General features: G+C 42.5%; 1 protein-coding gene across 2 annotated transcripts in view; it reads left to right on the top strand.

The window, feature by feature from the left end:
* APOO (apolipoprotein O) overlaps positions 1–24,331 on the top strand; it is a 72,907-nt gene that overhangs the window by 9,353 nt on the left and 39,223 nt on the right. For both annotated transcript variants that reach the window (XM_032286132.1, XM_032286131.1), the window contains exons 2-4: positions 18,763–18,870; positions 20,649–20,768; positions 23,610–23,664. In XM_032286132.1, coding sequence (XP_032142023.1) covers positions 18,763–18,870; positions 20,649–20,768; positions 23,610–23,664 — 283 coding nt within the window. The remainder of the gene's footprint in view (positions 1–18,762; positions 18,871–20,648; positions 20,769–23,609; positions 23,665–24,331) is intronic.

The following is a 24,331-nucleotide window of genomic DNA, read 5'->3' as shown; positions in this document are numbered from 1 at the left end:
GCACTTTAAGTACAGTTACTCTTTATCTTCCTATTTCTGGCTCTTTGAAGCAATGCAGCGTGTTTTATTCAAAGCCCACACTGGCTCCCGATTAAAGACTTCTTTGTTTGGTTCCATGAGGATGAGGAGCCCCCTCTGTGGGAACTAGAGATAGATTCACAAGTGCATGTCCATTGCCTTAGTGTGGAGGAATTCCCAGTAGTTTCTTTTTTCAGATATGTCTATTCCTTCTTCTGAACAGTCTTTTAAAATAGGATATATGAAACTAACTAATAAAGGTTCCTTTTTCTTTTTCCCTATTCCACAAACGTCAGTCCTTGTGAGCTAGGCTGTTTTTCTTTGTGCTTGCTGAAATGAGTCTGCTCTCCTATTAGAGGTGCTGCTGATTCATGTGACATGGGTTAGACTGGTGAGTGAGTAAGTAAGCAAAAAGTGATTATGAGGGCTCCAAGAAGTTTCCTAAATTGTCTGTTGATGGTTTACCTCACTTGGCAAATAGGACTGAGCCTGTTTGTGGAGTCACACCATTTGGGAGTTCTGTTAAAGTTGCTGGGTATAGTCCAAACATTTACTTTTCTTGTTTTTGTTCCTTATTTTTGCACAAATTTTCATTATGAGGTCAGATGGTCATCAACCGAATTGAGTCTTACACGATTTTTTTTTTTTTTAAGAAAAGGTTTACAATTTTCGTTAAAGAAGAAAAACACACATGAATAACTGAGATGAAGTTGAAGGCTGTTTTCATTAGTGAGTTCAGCGTCCTCTGTGCACGTGGTAGTCTATTAAGATATGAAACCTGGGTCTAGGCCCGACATGATGGCTGACACCTATAATCCCAGCATTTTGGGAGGCTGAGGCAGGAGAATTGCTTGAGCCCAGGAGTTTGAGACCAGCCTGGGCAACATGGTGAAACCCTGTCTCTACCAAAAAATGCAAAAATTAGCCGGGTGTCGTGGCGCCTGCCTGTAATCCCAGCTACTTGAGAGTCTGAGATGGAAGGATCACTTGAGCCTAGGAGGTTGAGGCTGCAGTGAGCTGTGATCATGCCACTGCAGCTTGGGTGATACAACGAGATCCTATCTCAAAAAAAAAAAAAAAAAAAAAAAGAGAGATATGAAACCTGTGTCTTGGTAGGTTTTTTTTTTTTTTTTTTTTTTTTTTTTTTTGAGACAAGAGTCATGCTATGTCACCCAAGCTGGAGTGCAGTGGCACAATCTTAGCTCACTGCAGCGTCCTCCTCTCAGGCCCAAGTGATCCTCCTGCCTCAGCCTCCTGGGTAACTGGGACTACAGGCACATTCCACCACACCCAGCTAGTTTTTTGTAGATGGGGATTTCACCATGTTGCTTAGGCTGGTCTTGAACTCCTGGGCTCAAAGGATCCGCCCGCCTCAGGCTTCCAAAGTGCTGGGATTACAGGTATGAGCCACCATGTCTGGCCCAGATAGATTTTACTTTGACAGATTAGCTCTCCTATTAAATGATGTACATTTTATTAGTTGCTTGAAAACACAGATGCATTTGAAAAGCTAAACTTGAAGTAAATGTTCCCCTGCGATTTTTTCCCCCCTATAGTCCCTTAATTCAGAAAAGATTAAGTGGATCCCAGGTTTCCTTTCTAATAGAGAATATATATATATATATATATATATATATGTGTATATATATGTATTGGAGTTTTAGGTAGCAGTAAATTTCTGTCTGGATGAGGAAGTTCAAAATAAATTTTGAACCTGATAAATTACATATTATCTGTGTTCCAAGTCTGTGAAACCAGTATAGTCCAACTGGATGACTCAAAACCTGCATAAATGAACAGTTATCTCATTCTTTGGCCCTGAGGTTTTCTTCCTGTTTATCACACAAGTTTATTATTTTTGTACATGAATTTTATAAAATCTAATAACTATTTTTAAAGAGTAGAAAATGAAACAATTGCAGATGAAACATTTTGTTTGCTTTGCTGACCTAATTTTGTGGTAAATTCTATCTTCCAAAGATAAACTAGAATTTGGTTTTCTGTGAGAAAAAGATAATATTAATCTTGAAAACAGCCTCATTTTTTTCTTTGCTTATCTCTTTAGATTGTAGTCTGTTTATAGTGGATGAGAAAGAACTAGGAAATGCCAATTACTGTAGTACAGAACTAAAGGATTAAAATTTTCTCATAAAATAGTTCTGTGGTTGTCATAGTGGGAAGAGGTTTTCTTCATGTTGTTTAAAGGCTGAACTTTACTGGGCGTGATAGTTCATACCTGTAATGCCAGCACTTTGGGAGGCCAAGGCAGGAGGATTGCTTGAGGCCAGGAGTTCAAGATCAGCCTGGGAGACCCCATCTTTACCAGAAAAAAAAGATAGCTGAGTATGCTCCATCGAACCCATAGTCCTAGGTACTTGGGAGGCTGAAGCAGAAGCATTGCGTGAGCCCAGGAGTTCAAGGCCACAGTGAGCTATGATTGTATCACTGCACTCCAGCCTGAGTGACAGAGGGAGAGAAATTCTTGGCTTTATACCCTCCTTTGCTATGAAACAGATTGAAATGATTGTGGCTTTTATTGTTATTGTTAAAGTATGAGTGCTTCCAAATTTTGCATTCAAATGAATGCATCAGAATGGTCATTTTGAGAGGATAGGTTTAATTATACTGTCAATATATTTATTCCAAAAACTCTTATCACTGGTCAAAACATTTTTCTTCTTCCTCATTTGGAATTATCTTCAAACTTTGTGGCAAATTCTTTAGTATATCCTCAGGAGCCAGCCATTTTTGTTCTTTGCATGTTATAAAACCAGTGTTTTTTGTAAAAACTTCAGGAAATACGGATAATAGTAAAGAATCATCTTTAATATCACCACCTATAGAGAACTACTGTTAAAATTTTTTTTTTTTTTTTTTTTTTTTTTTTTTTGAGATGGAGTCTTGCTCTGTCACCCAGACTGGAGCACAGTGGTACGATCTCAGCTCACTGCAACCTCTGCCTCCCGGGTTCAAGCCATTCTCGTTCCTCAGCCTCCCGAGTAGCTGGGATTACAGGCTTGCGCCACCACGCCTGGCTAATTTTTGTATTTCTAGTAGAGATGGGGTTTCACCATGTTGTTCAGGCTGGTCTCAAACTCCTGACCTTGTAATCTACCTGCCTCGGCCTCCCAAAGTGCTGGGATTACAGGCATGAGCCACTGTGTCTGGCCCTAATATCTTTTTAGACTCCATTCTGGACATACTCAGATATACCCTTGGTATGACATTTTCAGAAAATTTGGTGGAATCATACCACAAGTCCCCCTCCCCTTTTTTAAACCAATGCCATTTTCTTTTCTTTTTTTTTTTTGTACAATGAGATAATTTTATTATTGACCAAGTTTACATAAAGTTTGATTCTTTACCACTACCACCACCACAGCAACAGAAAGAAAAGCTTACATTGGACACTACATTTAATTATGAGATGTACAAAAGATTCAGGAAGAGATTGTTTTAATGATGACTAACAGTTGTAATTTTTTTTTTCTATTTTAAGTTCTAAGTACATGTGTAGAACGTGCAGGTTTGTTACATAGGTGTACATATGCCATGGTGGTTTGCTGCACCCATCAACCTGTCATCTAGGTTTTAAGCTCTGCATGCATTAGGTATTTGTCCTTAATGCTCTCTCTCTTCTTGTCCCCAACCCCCGACAGGCCCTGGTATGTGATGTTCCTGTCCATATGTTCTCATTGTTCAACTCTCACTTATGAGTGAGACCATGTGGTTGCTGGTTTTCTGTTCCTGTGTTAGTTTGCTGAGAATGATGGCTTCCAGCTTCATCTATGTCCCTGCAAAGAACTTATCCTTTTTTATGGCTGCATGGTATTCCATGGTGTATGTGTGTCACATTTTCTTTATCCGGTCTGTCATTGATGGGGATTTGGGTTGGTTCCAAGTCTTTGCTATTGTAAATAGTGCTACAGTAAACATACGCGTACCGTTGCCATTTTCTAATCTGTGTGTGTGTGTTTGTGTGTGTGTGTAGGTGTGTGTAGATAATGATTTTTTTTTTTTTTGAGGTGAAGTCTCACTCTGTTGCCCAGAATGGAATGCAGTGGTGTGATCTTGGCTTACTGCAGCCTTTTGCCTCCTGGGTTCAAGTGATTCTCCTGCTTCAGCCTCCTGAGTAGCTGGGGCTACAGGCACCCGTCACCTGGCTAATTTTTGTATTTTTAGTAGAAATAGGGTTTCACTATGTTGGCCAGGCTGGTCTCAAACTCCTGACCTCAAGTGATCTACCTGCCTCGGCCTCCCAACTACAGGTACCTGGCCCGTTTTCTATTGTTTACCACTCTTATTTCAAATATATTGAGATTGATTTTCTTTCTTTTTTTTTTTTTTTTTTTTTTTTTTGAGATGGAGTTTCGCTCTTGTTGCCAAAGCTGGAGTGTGATGGCGTGATCTTGGCTCACTACAACCTCCACCTCCCGTGTTCATTCGATTCTCCTGCCTCAGCCCCCCAAGTAGCTGGGATTACAGGCGTATGCCACCACACCTGGGTAATTTTTTTCTTGTTTTTAGTAGAAACGGGGTTTCACCATGTTAGCCAGGCTAGTCTCGAACTCTTGCCCTCAGATGATCTGCCTGCCTTGGCCTCCCAAAGTGCTGGGATTACAGTTGTGAGCACCTGGCCGAGACTGATTTTCTTAAAGGCTTAAAATGTGATCTGAAAGCATTTAGAAATGGAAGCCATATGATTACATATTACATGTAAATTTCGGCCGTGAGCAGTAGCTCACACCTGTAATCCCAGCACTTTGGGAGGCTGAGGTTGGTGGATCACCTGAGGTCAAGAGTTCGAGACCAGCCTGGCCAACATGGCAAAACGTCATCTCTACTAAAAATAAAAAAATTAGCTGAGCATGGTGACACAAGCCTGTAGTCCCAGCTACTGGGGAGACTGAGGCAGGAGAATCATTTGAATCTGGGAGGTGGAGGTTACACTGAACCAAGATCATGCCACTGCACTCCAGCCTGGGTGACAGAGTGAGACTCTGTCTCAAAAAAAAAATAATAATTTTTTAAAAAGTAAATTTCACTTATGAAATTTATAAAATAGTTGCAGTAAATTCTGACTCCATATATGATTTACCAAGGTAACTGCTTTGAAAAGAAAATGTCAGCCAGGCGCGGTGGCTCACGCCTGTAATCCCAGGACTTTGGGAGGCCGAGGCGGGTGGATCACGAGGTCAAGAGATCGAGACCATCCTGGTCAACATGGTGAAACCCCGTCTCTACTAAAAATACAAAAAATCAGCTGGGCATGGTGGCATGTGCCTGTAATCCCAGCTACTCAGGAGGCTGAGGCAGTAGAATTGCCTGAACCCAGGAGACGGAGGTTGCGGTGAGCCGAGATTGCGCCATTGCACTCCAGCCTGGGTAACAAGAGCGAAACTCCGTCTCAAAAAAAAAAAAAAAAAAAAAAAAGACAAGAAAACGTCTATTTTTTAAAAATGTTTTAAGTAATACTGAAATACCTTTTCTTTGTAAAAAGTCAAAATAGTGCAGTTGATGATCAGGTTACTATTGTCCGCCTCCCTCCAACCCCTTACCAGAGAAAGCCTCTGTTCTGTTTGGTGTGTGGCCCTCCAGATTAGAAAGGATTGCTGGCTGGGTGTGATGACTCATGCCTGTAATCCCAGCACTGTGGGAGGCCAAGGCGGGTGGATCACCTGAGGTCAGGAGTTTGAGACCAGCCTGGCCAACATGGAGAAACCCTGTCTCTATTGAAAATACAAAAAACAGTAGCAGGCCATGGTGGCGGGCACCTATAATTCCAGCTACTCAGGAGGCTGAGGCTGGAGAATCACTTGAACACAGGAGGCAGAGGTTGTAGTGAGCCGAGATTGCGCCACTCCACTCCAGCCTGGGTGGGAAGAGTGAAACGCCGTCTCAAAAAAAAAAAGAAAAAGATGGCTGTATAAAATGTAAATACTGCCCTGAATGCTCCTTATGGAGAATAATCTTCTGTGTTCTTCTGATATTTCAAGAATCGTGAACTCATTTTGTTTCTCTTGGTGTTTTTTTTTTTTTTTAAGACAGGGTCTTTGTCACCCAGGCTAGAGTGCAGTGGCGTGATCTCAGTTCACTGCAACCTCTGCCTCCTGGGTTCAAGCAATTATCTGCCTCAGCCTCCTGAGTAGCTGGGATTATAGTTGCCCGCCACCACGCCCGGGTAATTTTTGTATTTTTAGTAGAGATGGGGGTTTCAGGACCATCTTGGCAAGGCTGGTCTTGAACTCCTGACCTTGTCATCCACCCGCCTCGGCCTCCCAAAGTGCTGGGATTACAGGTATGATCCACCGCACCTGGCCTGTTTCTCTTAATTTTTAATTCAATTTTCAACACCTTACTAAGGACACCAACATAGCTTGATTTGGACAAAAATTTTTGTCGTTTTCATCATTTTGTTTTACTCTAAATTCTTTCACAGTTTATTTGTTTTATGTTAGTTACTTAGAGTAAGAATAATCTCAAAAGTATTGTCAGTGTTCATAGTTTTTTTTGTGTGTGTGTGAAAAACCCATTTTAGATTTTTTTTTTTTTTTTTTTTTTGAGACGGAGTTTCACTCATGTTACCCAGGCTGGAGTGCAATGGCGCGATCTCGGCTCACCGCAACCTCCGCCTCCTGGGTTCAGGCAATTCTCCTGCCTCAGCCTCCTGAGTAGCTGGGATTACAGGCACGCACCACCATGCCCAGCTAATTTTTTGTAGTTTTAGTAGAGACGGGGTTTCACCATGTTGACCAGGATGGTCTCGATCTCTTGACCTCGTGATCCACCCGCCTCTGCCTCCCAAAGTGCTGGGATTACAGGCTTGAGCCACCGCGCCCGGCCTCCATTTTAGATTTTTTGCTTCCTATGATTAAAAAGAATCAGATTGAAATAGTTTTGTTTCAAGTGAAAAATGCTTTCAGAATGGAAATTATTACAGAAAAGGTTGATCGAAGTCAGGTGCAGTGGCTCATGTCTGTAATCCCAGCACACTTTGGGAGGCCAAGGTGGGTGGATCACCTGAGGTTAGGAGTTTGAGACCAGCCTGACCAACATGGTGAAACCCCATCTGTACTAAAAATACAAAATTAATTGGGTGTGATTGTACGTGCCTGTAATCCCAGGAGGCTGAGGCAGGAGAATTGCCTAAACCCGGGAGGCAGAGATTGCGGTGAGCCAAGATCGCATGATCGGATTCCAGCCTGGCCACAGAGCGAGACTCTGTCTCAAAAAATGAAAAAAAAAAAAAAAAAAAAAAAAAAAAAAAAAAAAAAAAAAAAAAAGAAAAAAGAAAAAGAAATCTATTTTCTACAAAAATTACCTGGGCCTGACCGGGTGCGGTGGCTCACACATGTAATCCCAGCACTTTGGGAGGTTGAGGCGGGTGGATCACGAGGTCAGGAGTTCAGGACCGCTCTGGCCAACATGCTGAAATGTTAGTTACTTAGAATAAGAATAATCTCAAAAGTATTGTCAGTGTTCATAGTTTTTTTTTTTTTTTTTAAAAACCCATTTCAGATTTTTACTTTCTAAATAAGAATCAGATTAAAATAGTTTTGTTTCAAGTGAAAAATGCTTTCAGAATGGAAATTATTACAGAAAAGATTGATTGAGGCTGGGTGCAGTGACTCATGCCTATAATCCCAGCACTTTGGGAGGCCAAGGTGGATGAATCACCTGAGGTCAGGAGTTCGAGACCAGCCTGACCAACGTGGCAGAACCCCATCTTTTCTAAAAGTACAAAAATTAGACGGACGTGGTGACACACCCCATTATCCCAGCTATTTGGGAGGCTGAGGCATGAGAATCACTTGAACCCAGGAGGTGGAGATTGTAGTAAGCCAAGACCGTGCCATTGCACTCCAGTCTGGGCGACAGAGCGAGACTCTGTCTGAAAAAAAAAAAAGTTAGATTTCAATGAAATTGCTGTGTAGTGAGAAGAGGAGAGAGTTAAAGACTACTCAGGACTCATCAACCTTGAAGAGCTATCCAGAGGAAGAGAAGGCCCAAAAGGGGAGGAGAGACTACCTAGAAAGTACCTTTCTGCATTGTAGAATATAGAAAGCTTATAGAATGGAGGCAGGATAGAATCCTGTAAGCCAAGGGAAGGGTTCGAAGATACAGAGTAGTTAACCAGTTTCAGGGTGCAACCAAGATGGCAGCTATCCAGTAGGGTTTAATAACTGGGAGGCCATTGGTGGCCTTGGAAAGAAAGGTTTTAGGTACATTGAGTAGTGAAGGGAGGAGGAGATAAAAATGAGAAAGCAAACAGTCTGTCTTTTTGACTTCGTGCTGAAATATGGATGCTTCTCAGCTTGTGGTGGGGTTGCATCCTGATAAACCTATCATAAGTTGAAAATTTTGTCAAGTCAAAAATGCATTTAACACACTTAACCTACCAAACATCATAGTTTAGCCTCCCCTCTGTTAAATGTACTCAGAACACTTTCAGTAGTGCACAGTTGGGCAGAATAATCTAACACAAAGCCTATTTTATAATAAACTATTGAGTGTCTCATGTACATTATCGAATACTGTACTGAAAGTGAAAAGCAGAATGGTTATATGGGTACTCAAAGTGTGGCTTCGATGAATGCGTATCGCTTCTGCACCGTCATAAAGATGAACCATTTGTAAGTTGGAGACCATTTATATAACATACATATAGGAAGGTAAACAGGTTGTAAGTGAATTTTTACAAAGTGAACATACTAGCACTCGAGAAGCTCTTCTCATGGCCCTTCTAGTCATTTCCCAGCTTGCTAAGGGTATCCACTATTCTGCCTTCTAACCATAGTCTACTTTTAAAATAAATTTGTCAGTGGAGGTTAGTAGAAGGGTAAGGTAGCAGTTAGAGAGGGAATTAGGGGTGGAGGGTATTTGTTGTGTTTTGTTTAAGATGAGAGAGATTTTCTTGAATGTAAATGAATATCATAATTTCTCTAGTGGGTGGCCAGTCACTGTTTCTTTTTATGTTTAAGACAGTTTTCATTTTATTCTTTCCAACATTTTTAAAAGTATGTTTGAGTGCTTAGCTTATAAGCGTCTGTTTGTGGAATAGTGGTTTTCAAAACTTAGCTTATCTTGGGAATTGACTTGTGGGCCCCTCTTAGATTCACTGAGTCATACCCTCGGGGGGAAGGTGTTAGAATCTGTGCTTTTAAAAAACTCCCCAGGTGTTTCTGAAACCTCTTGTGTACACAGGCCTGCAAAGGCCTTTTATCATGAAGCTGGCATATATTTTAAATGAAAGTCTAATAAGATAATAGTTCTATAATTGTAGGAGAATAGAGGGTCACCCTATTTTTAAATGGGAGAGACTACACGCTAGATTCTCTGTAGAGTTGAAAAAGAAAGCAAATTGTTAGGGTTTTGAGCCCCACCATTCATGGGAATCTGAATGATTCTGAGGGTGTCTTATTTAGCTTAAGGTTTTATTTGTCTTTAAGGCAGTTTTACTGGAACATAATCACAGCAGTGTGATCCCAGATCCTGGGCAGTGTACTTTTGTTTGCAAAGCAAGAGCGGTTTTACCTTCTGGGCACCCATTATGATTTGTGTTTACGACTTCACCAGATTCATATCTTAGTAAACTGTGTCTAAGAATCTACCTTTAAAGTTGTGGGAACTGACTGATAAACTCAATCTTTTTTTTGTTTTTTAATGGCACTGCATCCTTGACCTCTTGGGCTCAGGTAATCCTCCCACCTCAGCCTCCCAAGTAGCTGAGACCACAGACATGCCCCACCATACCCCGCCTTTTTTTTTTTTTTTTTTGAGACATAGAGTCTTGTTAGGGTGCCCAGGCTGGTCTCAAACTCGTGGCCTCAAGTGATCCTCCCACCCTAGCCTCCTAGTAAACTCAATCTTATGCCTGACTCTTTTTTTTTTGAGATGAAGTCTCACTAACTCTGTTGCCCAAGCTGGAGTGCAGTGGTATGATCTTGGCTCACTGCAACCTCCACCTCCTGGGTTCAAGCGATTCTCCTGCCTCAACCTCCCGAGTAGCTGAGACTACAGGCACGTGCCACCATGCCCAGCTAATTTTTGTATTTTTAGTAGAGATGGGGTTTCACTGGGTTGGCCAGACTGGTCTTGAACTCCTGACTTCGTGATCCACCCACCTCGGCCTCCCAAAGTGGTAGGATTATAGGCGTGAGCCACTGCGCCTGGCTGCCTGAATCTTTTTTTGAATGTTAATTTATTTTTTAAATTGTGGCCTGAGCTTCCCAGAAGCTCTGTAAGAGCAGGGACCATGTCTGCTTATGTGTTGTATCTGTTTAGCACCATGTCTGACATGATGCAGGTGTGCAGTGAATATTTGTTTGAAATAAAATCCTGGTTGACCCCTTCTAATTGTTATAATATAACTTTGCTTGCCGTAACAAATTTGTTTTGCCAACGTCAGTCCTTGGCAAGCTTCAGTGGAGAGGGAGTAAGAAGCAAATATATTTCTTAAAGATAATGACAGCCTGCCCCTTTACACTTCTTGTTAGGGCCTCATCTAACCCAACGCTAGTCCTGGTTGATCTGTTTCCATTGACAAGCCTCTTGCAGACTGTGAAACAAAAGTTGAGACACAGAGAGTCCAAGGTCCAAGATAGAGTGTACCTTGATACCTTGCTGGGGAGTAGAATCAGACCAGAAAGACAGAATGTTCAGCCACAAGAGCGAGATCACTCAATGACACTCCAAGATTTGCAAAGCTAAGGGCCACCAGTTTACCTTTGTCTAAGCCGAATTTTAGTTAGTCTGTGACTATGGGTCATACAGCCGTGTTCAAAACCTCAGACAAACCAACACATTCGAGTCTTTACTTTGAGACCACCAACTAGCTCAATTCCAAGAAAGGTACTTAGTAACTGAAGGGTACACTCCAGATGGGCTGGATCTAGAGAAATGCCTCCACCTTTTCTTTTTTTTCTTTTTTCTTTTTTTTTTTTTTGAGACAGAGTTTCACTCTTGTCACCCAGGCTGGAGTACAGTGGCAGTCGGCTCACTGCAACCTCCGCCTCCTGAGTTCATGCAGTTCTCCTGCCTCAGCCTCCAGAGTAACTGGGATTACAGGTGTGCACCACCATGCCCGGCTAATTTTTGTATTTTTAACAGAGACAGAGTTTTACCATGTTGGCCAAGATGTTCTCAATTTCCTGACCTTTTGATACATCTGCCTTGGCTTCCCAACGGGCTGGGATTACGGGTGTGAGCCACTGTGCCTGGCCAAGAAATGCCACCTTTGATCTAACCTATAACTTAGCACTAATTGGAGATGCAGCTCTTAACAGAGTTTGCTTGACTTTGATCAAGCAAACCCAACTCATCTAATTCAAAGTAGAGCATATCTTATTGGTTCTTGGCAGGTGCACATGTACTCATTTTCTGGGCCAGGCCATCTGCTCTGAGCAAACAAGGCTTCACAAGCACTGTCACTTGGGACAGGGAGTGCTCTTGGTACATGCAGTCTAGAGATTCCAACCCTGCATCAGAAAACGTGTGGGGGAGATCTCACTGATTGGGAGGCATATCCAGTCCGATTATACCATAATGGATCGGGACTTCTCATGGAGACAGAATACCTTTGTGTTCTTGTCTCAGAAAACAACCTATCCAGATTGCAAACAGGAGGAAAGTTGATAAAGCTAGAGAATTTTTTTTCTTATGATGCAGACCCTGAATGTTGGTTGTGTTTCTTCAAGGAACCGGATTGTTCTTCCTTGGGGAGACAAAAGATTGAAGAAGGTTCTTCTTCATGTCCTCTCTGTGCCCTTGCACTTTCCTGGGATGATCTCTGCCCATCTTAGCCTTTCCCTTCTTAAATCCTGATTTTGAATAGGTTGACCTGAATACTCAATATGAGCCCTAACAAATTATGATAACCACCTGGCAGGCACACAGTGTCCAAGAGTGCCATTTGTGATAATATCTGGTCTGGCCAGCTTCCTTTTTACTGTTAGAGGGAAAGGTGGTGAGTGGACTGAGGCAAGGTGGGGTCATCTCGCACCAGGAGGCGCCCCCTTTGATGTCAAAAAGGAAGATGAATCAGCCAAGATGTTGAGTGCATCAGCTTCAGCCTTGTCTGTCTGCCTGAGGACCTTTTGCCAAGGCTTCTCCCATGGGTTTCGATCACGTGGATCTATACCAGTTCCTTACCATGGTCAGGTGTGTGGCTCTTTCCTTCCTAGGAATGAGCTTGGCATGGATTAGGTATGCTAGAGCCCATGGATTTTTTAAAAAGTATAATTTACATATAGTGAAACAGATAGATTTTTAAGTTGTACAATCTTAGATGTACAATTTGAGCTTTGACAAATGTATACACCTTGTGTAACCCACATCCCCATCAAGATATGGATTATTTCACCCCAGAAAGTTCACTTGTGTCCCTTCTCCATAAGTCCACTTCCTTTCAACCCCCACCTCTCCCACCCAGTAGAGATTGTTCTGGTTTCTTTTACTGTGTTTGAGGCCGTGGGTTTTAAAACATAAAGATTTTCTTAAAGTTTGGATGGTGAGAGATGTCAGAAGATAGTATTTACTCAAGTAAATCAGAGGTTCTCAGTGGGATAGTTGCTCCCCAGGAGGCATTTGGCAGCATCCGGAGACGTTTTTGACTGTCATGACTGGGAGGAGGTGCTACTGGCATCTAGTGGGTAGAGGATAGGGATGCTGCCAAACTTCCTGCTGTGCCCAGGACAGCCCTATGACAAAGAAGGACCCAGCACAAATGTCAATAGTGCTGAGTTTGAGAAATCCCCGAGTAAATCATGTGTTCTCTGCAGAGTCAGAATTATGGACCTGGGGAGTGTTCATTTGTGGGTCTCCCAGGTCTCCTGGGGTGAGGTTTGCTTTTTCTTTATTTTGTTTGCTTGTCTGTTGAGAGCTTGCTGGAATCTGAAAAGGCCACTGCAGGAGCCAGCTTTCTTTGGTGCCACCACCCTTGTGGCCACAGTTCTTGCTGTGGGATGGGGATCAGGGTGGGCTTAGGGAGGAAAACTAATAGGAGAAGAGAAAGAAGAAAATGATTTAGGCAGTAAAGGGAGGCAGGCCTAGAATAATATTAAAACTAGAAAAACAAGTAAGAAAAGAGGGAAAGGTAAAGTAGAAATTAATAATTAAGAATCCAATAAAAAAGATAAATGAGTTGCAATTTAAAAATCAAAGATAGGCTGGCCGTGTTGGCTCATGCCTGTAATCCCAGCACTTTGAGAGGTTGAGGCAGGTGGATCACTTGAGCCCAGGAGTTTGAGACCAGCCTGGGCAACATGATAAAACCCTGTCTCTACTAAAAATAGAGAAATTAGCCAGACATGGTGGTGGGTACCTGTAATCCCAGTTACTCAGGAGGCTGAAGCAGGAGAATCGCTTGAACCTGGGAGGCAGAGTTTGCAGTGAGCCAAGATCATGCCACTGCACCTGCACTCCAGCCTGTGCAACAAGAGCAAGACTCTGTCTCAAAAAAATTTATATGTATGTACATATATATGGAGAAAAGAATTCTACAAAGTTCCAAAAAGCAAAACTTAAAATTTGCTGTGCTCCAAGTACTACATTGAATCCACGCAAATGAAATGATGTGTAGGCATTGTATTAGGTATTATAAGTAATCTAGAGATGATTTAAAGTATACAGGAGGCTGTGCAGAGATTATATACAAATACTAGGCCATTTTAGATAAAGGACTTGAGCATCCATGGATTTTTGGTATTGTGGGGAGAGGTCCTGGATCCAATCCCCGATGGATACCAGTATATAAAAATGAGGATGAAGAGGACACTGTGAAACCAATAGAGGCTAACTGAGGGAGTGGAGGGGGGCGGGGCACCAGCTTGGGCACCTAAAGGAGGGAAGTTGGAAACAAAGTCCTGGGGTGGGGCTGGCTTGCCTCCTGCCTCCGTGGAGAGTTCTTAGTAGAAGCAGCGTGGTCTGTTGGTCCTGGGCAGACCTAGAAAGCAGATAGCAATGAATTGGCGCCTCCAGATGCTAGCAGCCTTACAAGCCTCTGATGAGGGCTCTGGGAGGGAACCACTTGGGTACTGTAGAGAACTCTTGGGTGGCTCAGCCTTAGACAGCTTGGTGTCTTTAAAAAGAGCTGGAAGGCTAGGTGCAGTGGCTCATGCCTGTAATCCCAGCACTTTGGGAGGTCAAGGTGGGAGGATTGCTTGAGCCCAGGAGTTCGAGACCAGCTTGAGCAACCTGGTGAGACCCTATCTCTACTAATATATAGATGTGTGTTTGGCCAGGCTGGAATGCAGTAGCACGATGTCGGGTCACTGCAGCCTCCGCCGCCCAGGTTCAGGTTCAAGCAATTCTCCTGCCGCAGCCTCCGGAGTAGCTGGGATTGCAGGCGTCTGCCAACACTCCTGGCTAATTTTTGTATTTTTAGTAGAGATTGAGTTTCAACATATTGGCCAGGCTGGTCTCAAACTCCTGACCTCAGGTAATCTGCCCGCCTCAGCCTCCCAAAGTGTTGGGATTATAGGCGTGAGCCACCGTGCCCATCCTTACTGTGCTTTATGAGAAATAAATGCACCCTTGAAGTGCTGAGGAAGTCCAGATCCCAAAAACATGTTCTCATGTACTTAAAATTTCAAGTCAACTTTGTCTTAATTTCCAAAAGACAAGAGTTTCTAAGTTTGTCTACTTAGCTTTTCAAGTAAAATAAAAGATGTATAGATAGATGACTAGACCTCTAGCTGTCTGTCTGTCTCTGGAAAATATCCAAAACCAACTCATCGTCTTTCCCTCAGACTTGCCCCTCCTTCTCTACTTCCTCTCTCAGGAATGCTGTGTCACCACCAAACTAGAAAAACCCATCAGAAACTCCAAGGTCACTTAAAATCGACTCTTCCTGATTTTCAAGACTACAATACATTGCTATTAACTATAGTCACCGTGTAATACAGCAGCTCTCTTGAACCACTCCTCCTTTCTAACTGAAACTTTGTACCTTTGACCAAGATCTCCCTGACTTCCCCCCAGCCGCTGTCCCTGGTAGCTACCATGGTGTTCCCTACTTCCATTAGTTGAACTTTTTTAGATTCCACAAAAATAAATTTGTGAGGTAATGCATATGTTAATTAGCTCAATTTAGCCATTCCTCAATGTATACATATTTCAAAACAGCATGTTGTACACGATAAATATATATGTGAATCTTGTCAGTTTCAAAATTAATTTAAAAATAAATAAAAATTAATTAAAAAAAGAAACCAAGGTGATCGTCACCCCTCCTTTCCCATTGGTCACTAAGTCCTGCTAATTCTGCCTATTAAACTGTCTCAATTCCACTTTCTCTTCTTTCTCCTCTCCTGTGCAATCTTTCCTTGGGCCCTCATTGCTTTCCTGCATTGTTTTAGCAGCACCATAACTGGTCATCTGGCCCTTTAATGACTCAAACCACCACACTGAGAAATCATGATCTTTCTAAACGGCAAACTTGATTCTATATTCTATCCCCTTATTTGAGATCTTTTGGTATTTATTACCTAGGACTTTATGTGAGCCACGCGAGGCCCATTATGATCTGGCTACAACCAACTTCTCTAACTCATCTCCCTGTCACTCTGCCCCCTCCCACAAAACTCGGACTCCCTGTATTTCTCCCATGGTGTTTCCCAGCTTCATGGCTTCACACATGCTTATTCATCAGTCTGTAATGTTCTATACTTGTTTTGCCTTTCTGTAGAACTGCCTAAGAGCAGGGAAAATTCATGCTTTTGAAACAGGAAAATTTCCCTTGTCACTCATACGGGGCATGCAGTGGGGGTGTGGCTCACTTCTCAGGTGCCCCACTGCTCAAAACCTCTAGGGAAAGCAGGCAGACGGGCAGGTCGTGGGGAGTGTGGGCTCCAACTCCATGGCAGCGTCTAGGGGTGGATGTTTACAGCTCCTGAAACCCCAGTGGGCGTCTGGTACCATGTGCTCTTTTAATTTTGCCATCAGTAGGCAGCTTGTGTTAATCAACTGAATTAGACAGTCTACCTTATCGCAAGGACAGAGGGCTTTCTGTATCCTGGGGTTCTTGCCTGAGTATACTGGAAAAATTGGATCACATGTGGGCTTGGGGAATTAGTGCAAGGTTTTATTGAATGGTAGAAGTAGCTCTCAGCAGATGAATGTGGAGCCAGAAGGGGTACGGAGTGGGAAGGTGGTTTTCCCCTGGAGTCAGGCCTGCTTAGTGGCTGGGCTCTCCTACCACCCTCAGCCGAACTCCGCATTGTCCTGCCATTCTGCTGTTGGTGGCCTGCTGGAGTTTGTTAGTGTGTTCTTCTGCGGGTGTGTTCTTCCACGCCTCTGCTTCTCTTGACCTCCAGCTGCTCATATGCTCTTCTGTCAGTGTCCAGTCACTTGTGTCTATCATAGGCACAGGATGGGGCGTGGTGAGCCAGGGTGGTCTTAGGAAATGCAACATTTGGGGGGCACAAAAACAAAAATGCCTGCCTTCACCTAGGTTGGTGGCCAGGCCCAGAGGTGGAGCCCTAGCCAGGGACCATGCCCTTCTCTGCCCAGCATTTCCCTGCCCTACCTCCCGTATCACTTTTATTTTATTTATTTATTTTTTGAGACAGGGTCTCACTATGTCACCCAGGCTGGAGTGCAATGGCACCATCTTGGCTTACTGCAATTTCCCACCTTCTGGGCTCAAGCGATTCTTGTGCCTCAGTCTCCCTTATTTTATTTTTTAATTTGTCCTAGGCCAAGTGCAGTGGCTCATGCCTATAATCCCAGCACTTTGGGAGGTTGAGGTGGGTGGATCATTTGAGTCCAGGAGTTCAAGATCAGCTTGGACAACATGGCAAAACCTGTCTACAAAAAAATACAAAAATTAGCTGGGCATGGTGGTGCATGCCTGTAGTCCCAGCTACTTGGGAGACTGAGACAGGAGGAATGCTTGAGCCTGGGACTAGGAGGTTACAGTGAGCAGAGATCCTGCCACTGCACTCCAGCCTAAGCCGCAGTGTGAAACCCTGCTTTAAAAAAAAAAATTGTCGGCCAGGCATGGTGGCTCATGCCTGTAATCCCAGCACTTTGGTAGGCTGAGTTGGGCGGATCACGAGGTTAGGAGTTCGAGACCAGCCTCCTGACCAACACGGTGAAACCCCATCTCTTAAAAAAAAAATTGTCTATTTACTTACATCTATCAAGTTCTTCCTATCAGATTGGAAGCCCTTTCAGGGTGAGGATATGTCTTACTCCGTATGCCGGCTGTGCCTAACACACAAGACATGCTCAATAATTGTTTATTTCCTGCTCGAATGAGACAAAGGAAATGGATGGAGGAGAGGTGGAAAATAAATGAGCGATTGATTTCTCTCAATTTAGGCATGATTTAGCATCTTGGAAATCATATTACTGAGATTTGCAGTACCTATAATGTGAAAGACTAGGCTATTCTGTAAGACAAAACATAATGCAAGCTAAAATATAACAAAAATGTCTGTTAAAACGTATGCCTGGAAATTCCCATATTTCAGAAGCAAAGAGTTGAAAGCCATTTAAAAAAAGTGGTTATGACTTTAACTGGTTTAAAATAATTGATAAATCTTCAAGTATTAAGTGTGCATCTTGAGGTCATAATTTCAAGGCAATATTGCTATAGATTTCTTTTTCTTTTTTATTTTTTTGAGACGGAGTCTCGCTCTGTCGCCAGGCTGGAATGCAGTGGCGCAATCTTGACTCACTGCAACCTCCGGATCCCGGGTTCAAGCAATTCTCCTGCCTCAGCCTCCCAAGTAGCTGGGACTACAGGCACGTGCCATCATGCCTGGCTAATTGTTTTGTATTTTAGTAGAGACTGGGTTTCACCATGCTGGCCAGGATGGTCTCTATCTCCTGACCTCATGATCCGCCTACCTCAGCCTCCCAAAGTACTGAGATTACAGACATGACATTGCACCTGGCCTATTGCTACAGATTTCTTTTGCTTCTGTGGTAAAGATTAGCCAGCTAGTGCTGACATTCGTCCATGTGGTTTGTGTCTATCACAATTATTAGGCAGAACCAGCAGCACCAGGATACAACCTAAGTTGATCAATATCCCTCCTAGAAAACTGTCACAACCTTCACAGGAGGGGTCTGATTTTTTTATATTCACAGTTTAAATTTAAAAACCCATAGCTCTCCCCTCTTCTCAGCTAATCTTTTTTTTTTTTTAATGGAGCAATCATTTTGTGTGTGTGAAACAGAGTCTCACTCCATCACCCAGGCTGGAGTGTAGTGGCATGATCATGGCTCATTGCAGCCTTAAACTCAAAAGGTTCTCCCACCTCAGTCTCCTGAGTAGCTGGCACTACAGGCATACACCACCACGCCTGGCTAATTTTTTAAAAATATATTTTGTAGGCTGGGCACAGTGGGTCACGCCTGTAATCCCAACACTTTGGGAGGCCAAGCCTGAGGTTGGGAGTTCGAGACCAGTCTGGCCAACATGGCAAAACCCCATCTCTACTAAAAATAAAATAATTAGCTGGGCATGTTGGCAGACGCTTATAATCCCAGCTACTTGAGAAGCTAAGGTAGGAGAATCGCTTGAACTTGGGAGGCAGAGGTTGCAGTGAGCTGAGGCCATGCCACTGCACTCCAGCCTGGGTGACAGAGCAAGACTCCATCTCGAAAATGTAAAAATAAAATAAAGCACAGTAAGCCTTTCATGGTGGAAAGTGGCTGAGGTTATGAATATGCTAACATTTTGCACATTTGGTCTGTAACATAGAGAGAAGGTTTAAGATTGCTTCTGCATTTCAGGTAATTCAGAGGTCCGTGGGGCCGGCCAGCCTGAGCTTGCTCACCTTCAAAGTCTATGCTGTACCAAAAAAGGACTCACCTCCCAAAAATTCTGTGAAGGTTGATGAGGTAACATGCTGTTTATGTTGTGGTATATTCTGAGTGTCTGATTTAGTTACTCTTGGAGAATTTTTTACAAATTGTATATCAGAAAGATGTGACTGTTTAAAAGACATTTATTTATTTGTTTTTTTGAGATGGAGTTTCACTCTTGTTGCCCAGGCTAGAGTGCAATGGTACGATCTCGGCTCACTGCAACCTCTGCCTCCTGGGTTCAAGCGATTCTCCTGCCTCAACCTCCCAAGTAGCTGGGGTTACAGGCATGTGCCACCACGCCTGGCTAATTTTGTATTTTTAGTAGAGACAAAGTTTCACCATGTTGGCCAGGCTGGTTTTGAAATTCTGACCTCAGGCGATCCACTCGCCTCGGCCTCCCAAAGTACTGGGATTACAGGTGTGAAACACCTTGCCTGGCCAAAAGACATTTAAATGGAGAAAATATATTTCCTTGTAGTTGGTTTAATTTGTGGGAAATTAATAAACTATTGCTTTTTCAATAGATAAACTTTAATGGTACTTAGCTAAGGGCACAATTAAGGAATTCTTTATAAATGTTTACTCGGGAATCCACTTTGTCCCAATAGGTTTATACGCACAGCTCACTTTTCTAAGTGGTCTGCCTGATTCTTGGCTTATCTTGATTTTTATCAAGCCAAGAAGATATTCACATTTTTTCCTCTCTAAGAAATTAGAGATCTGGATCCTTTCTGTTTCTTGGCTGGAGGAGACGCTCATAAGTATATACTTAATAAATACTAAATTTAAAAAAAAAAAGAAATCTTCTCTCTACTGTTTACATTCCTTTTTGGTCTGTACTTCCCACTAATTATTTTGGATATTTAGTTTCTGTTGCCTTTGAATACAGTGAGGTAAGGATCTGCCTTCAGTCCTGGATAGGGTTACTTGATTGGTGTTTACATAAAGCTAATTAGCTTATCTTTTGACCTTTACTCTCTTCTCAGGCCTTGGCACAGTGGCATTTTTGAGGGTGAAGAAGGCAGCCAGCAGTGGCTGTGAGAAGTTCTCTGGGTGGGGAACAAACCTGGTGTCCTGCTTTGATTAACCACAGACCAATCATTTGAACTGAGTGACATGCCCTTCGGTTACTCTCAAGCTTTTGTAACCCCTTCACCTACCCTTTAGAGGAATAGAATCCTTTTTCCAAACTCAATCTAAGGTGGAATACCAAATACCAGTATATAACATGGATAAAGAGGAGCTGCTTTGTTTGCATTCAGTAGGTGGGGAGAGGGTAGGACACCTCATAGCCTTGCCCTTTCGGCCTTGGCCTGGTTGATTAAGGAAATAAGGTGCACAGATAGTTTGAGGTCAAGTTCAGGTTTCACATAACCCTTAGAGTCACTGGAATTTATTAATTATTATTTATTTTCGAGTTGGAGTCTCGCTCTTTTGCCCAGGCTGGAGTACAGTGGTACCATCTTGGCTCATCACTACCTCCACCTTCCAGGTTTAAACAATTCTCCTGCCTCAGCCACCCAAGTAGCTGGGATTACAGGCGTGTGCCGCCACACCCGGCTAATTTTTGTATTTTTAGTAGAGAGGGGGTTTTGCCATGTTGCCGAGGCTGGTCTTAAACTCCTGACCTCAAGTGATCCATCTGTCTTGGCCTCTCAAAGTGCTGGGATTACACACATGAGCCACCATGCCTGACTGCAGAGTCACTATAATTCATGAATTATTAGAAATATTAAATACTTACAAAGTTGATAAATTTATCCCATAAACAGTACATCTTTTAAATCTTTGTTTTGTTTTAATATGCACAGCTTTCACTCTACTCAGTTCCCAAAGGTCAATCGAAGTATGTGGAGGAGTCAAGGAGCCCACTTGAAGAAAGCATCTCACAGCTCCGACACTACTGTGAGCCATACACAAGCTGGTGTCAGGTACAACTATTCTAAAAATGGAATGAACGCACTTCTGTTTAGAGTCAATAGAGAAAAGTCTATATTGGCTGCATGTTTTTGGAAAAAGGCATGATAAAGGGCCCCAAGATGGTTGACAGAGGCTGGGAAGGGTAGTGGGGACCTGGACGGAAGGTGGGGAAAAAAATAGCAAGAATGATAAGACCTGTTTGATAGCACAGCAGTGTGACTACAGTCAACCATAATTTAATTGTACATTTTAAAATAAAGAGGGTAATTGGATTGTTTGTAACACTAAGGATAAACGCTTGAGGGGATGGATACCCCATTCTCTATGTTGTGATTATTTCACTTTGCATGCCTGTGTCAACACATCTCATGTACCCCATAAATGTATATACCTATTATGTACCGTCTATGTACTATGTAAACTTCTGGTAGTTAAAGTCAGCATATTTGTGCAAATATTTTTTTATCAGGTAGGCATGACTACTGTTATTCCTAGTGTGTCTGTTTTGTAATAAAAGTACTTAGTCTCTACCTTTCAGCCTAAGATTGCTTTTCATTTTTTATTTTTTCTTCCATGCATGATACTCAGTGCACAGAATATCTCTTTGGGTGATAAATTAGTTATCAACATGTTTATTTCCACTACTACTAAATAGAAAAACTGGCCAGGCGCGGTGGCTCATGCCTGTAATCCCGACACTTTGGGAGGCTGAGGTGGGCAGATCACGAGATCAGGAGATCGAGACCATCCTGGTTAACATGGTGAAACCCCGTCTCTACTACAAATATAAAAAGTTAGCCAGGAGTGGTAGCATGTGCCTGTAATCCCAGCTACTTGGGAGGCTGAGGCAGGAGAATCTCTTGAACCCGGGAGACGGAGGTTGCAGTGAGCCAGGATCACACCACTGCATTCCAGCCTGGGTGACAGAGCGAGACTTCGTCTCAAAAAAACTTTCTCATAATTATAATAGTTTTTGTAATTATAATGGTTTAATTTTCCTGGGTAGAACAAAGTATTAATGAATATAAATATTTCTGATTCCTGGCTCCTTTTTCATACCAGCAATTTCTAGCCCTTTTCTAGAAGAACCAATTTAATTTTTTTTTTTTTGAATCTCTTGAACTGAAGCCTGGAGACGGAGTTTCACTCTTGCTACCCAGGCTGGAGTGCAATGGCCCGATCTCGGCTCACCGCAACCTCCGTCTCCTGGGTTCAGGCAATTCTCCTGCCTCAACCTCCTGAGTAGCTGGGATTACAGGCACGCGCCACCATGCCCAGCTAGTTTTTTGTATTTTTTAGTAGAGACGGGGTTTCACCATGTTGACCAGGTTGGTCTCGATCTCTTGACCTCGTGATCCACCCGCCTCGGCCTACCAAAGTGCTGGGATTACAGGCTTGAGCCACCGCGCCCGGCCATTTAATTTTTTTTTAATAGTAAAAATATTAAGCTGGCAGAAGAAGTGAGCATTCACTCTAGACATCAATCTGAAGTTTTCTTTTCTTTTTTTAAGGGGAGGAGGTAGAGACAAGGTTTCACCATGTTGCCCAGGCTGATCTCGAACTCCTGGGCTCAAGAGATCTGCCCACCTCAGCCTCCCAAGTAGCTTGGACTACAGACAGATACCACCATGGCCAGCTAATATTTTTATTTTTTGTAGAGATGGGGGTCTCTGCTGTGTTGCCCAGGCTGGTCTCAAATTCCTGACCTCATGCAATCCTCCTGCCTTAGCCTCCCAAAGTGTTGGGATTACAGGCATGAAGTAATGGATTTTAATGAAATGATACTCAGTTCTTTAGGTCTTCCACCTCATTTGGCATTTATTATTTAAGACCATTTAAAGGGTGAGGATAGCTTGTTCTGACTTGAACTGAATTATACAAAACAAATCCTTTTCCAAATGGCAACTAGTTCTGATGCCTTCTGATACCCATGTATCTCTTCCTGTCTTCACTGTAGACTTCTTGAAGGTGAGTACCTTCTAACGGGTCCCTCGTTTCCTTTAGGATTATCTGATGTTCATGTACAAAGTCTTTTTATTTTTTTTTTTTTTTGAGACGGAGTCTCACTGTGTCACCCAGCAGGCTAGCGTGCAGTAGCTCGATCTCTGCTCATTGCACCCTCTGCCTTCTGGGTTCAAGTGATTCTCCTGCCTCAGCCTCCCGAGTAGCTGGGACTATAGGCATGTGCCACCACGCCTGACTAATTTCTATAGTTTTAGTAGAGATGGGATTTTACCACATTGGTCAGGCTGGTCTCTAACTCCTGACCTCAGGTGATCCACCCACCTCAGCCTCCCAAAGTGTTGGGATTAAAGGCGTGAGCCACCGCGCCTGGCCACAAAGCCTTTTTAATTGTTGTTAAGAGAATGTTGACACCTCATTTGCTTTGGGATATAGGCTTCTTTGACTCAATAAAGCTGGCCATTCTTTCTTCAAATGGAGAGTTTCCAGATGTAGGCTCTAATTAATGGCAGATCAGGAAGTAGTTAATGTGAAAGACAGATTTAATCTCATGGAGAAAAGCTTGCCACTTAAGTATCAAGAGGATTGATTTTTAGTCTGCTTTTTTCCATTTTAATAGAAGAGTGAAAAGGCTGGGTCGTTGAAACCATTCTGCTTGGAATCTGCTTCCTGTGTCAGTAGTAAGCCATTCTGCTGAGTAATTTGCAATGAAAGGAAGATTACAGTAGAAAAAACAGACAAAAAGACCCAGATAGACAGTGTATCTCTTTGTTGAAAAAGCGTTAATAATATGATAATTTATTCAGTAAAGACAAATATATTTATTCTGTTAACTTTCTAATCAGCGGATCCTGTGAATAGTTTCATTCAGTTTCTTTTTACCTTTTTAGGAAACGTACTCCCAAACTAAGCCCAAGATGCAAAGTTTGGTTCAATGGGGGTTAGGTAAGTTGATTTTTAATTAGGCATAATCAGCTACTTCATTAACATTGAACTCTTTATTTAATCGGAGTTCTATGAATGAGCTCCAAGAAATCTGTAGATTCCTTAAAATTATATGCAAAATTTTAGAGCTTTGTGGATTTTTCTGGGAAGAGGAGCTGTTGTTTTCATCAGATTTCAGGCAACTAGTATCCCCAAATAGGTAAGTCTCTTCAAGATCGTTAGGATTCTTGGGCTAGCAAGTATATACACTGCTTTAAAAAAAACAACTCATTGAAGAGGAAGTTTGCAAAAAGAAAAAAAAAAAAAACTCATTTCCAGGCGCAGTGTAATACACCATACTAATTCACCAATAGATTTTCAGAATTGGAATAGCTCATTTGCACTGCAGTGAATAGATGCTATAGAAGTTTTGAAGCAGGAAAGAGCTGAGCTAATATGCCTGGGAAAGGTCTTATTGCATAATTGATAGTGTTCTTACATTTTTTTACATTTGGTTTTATTTTCCTTGATTGTTTTTCACTTGTGGGCCATTTATCACATACACTCACAAACTGGATTCACAGTCTATGTTCTGACTGATCTCAAGCAGGAACTGGTAAATAAATAAAGATGTTGATCATATTTCAGTCCCCTCATTGGGCATCTCAGAAACAAAATCTTGTTTTTA

Source organism: Sapajus apella, unplaced genomic scaffold, assembly GCF_009761245.1.
Source record: "Sapajus apella isolate SASKATOON/1434 unplaced genomic scaffold, GSC_monkey_1.0 scaffold17, whole genome shotgun sequence".
NCBI classification, from domain to species: Eukaryota; Metazoa; Chordata; class Mammalia; order Primates; family Cebidae; genus Sapajus; species Sapajus apella.
This window is presented reverse-complemented; position numbering and strand designations above follow the sequence as displayed.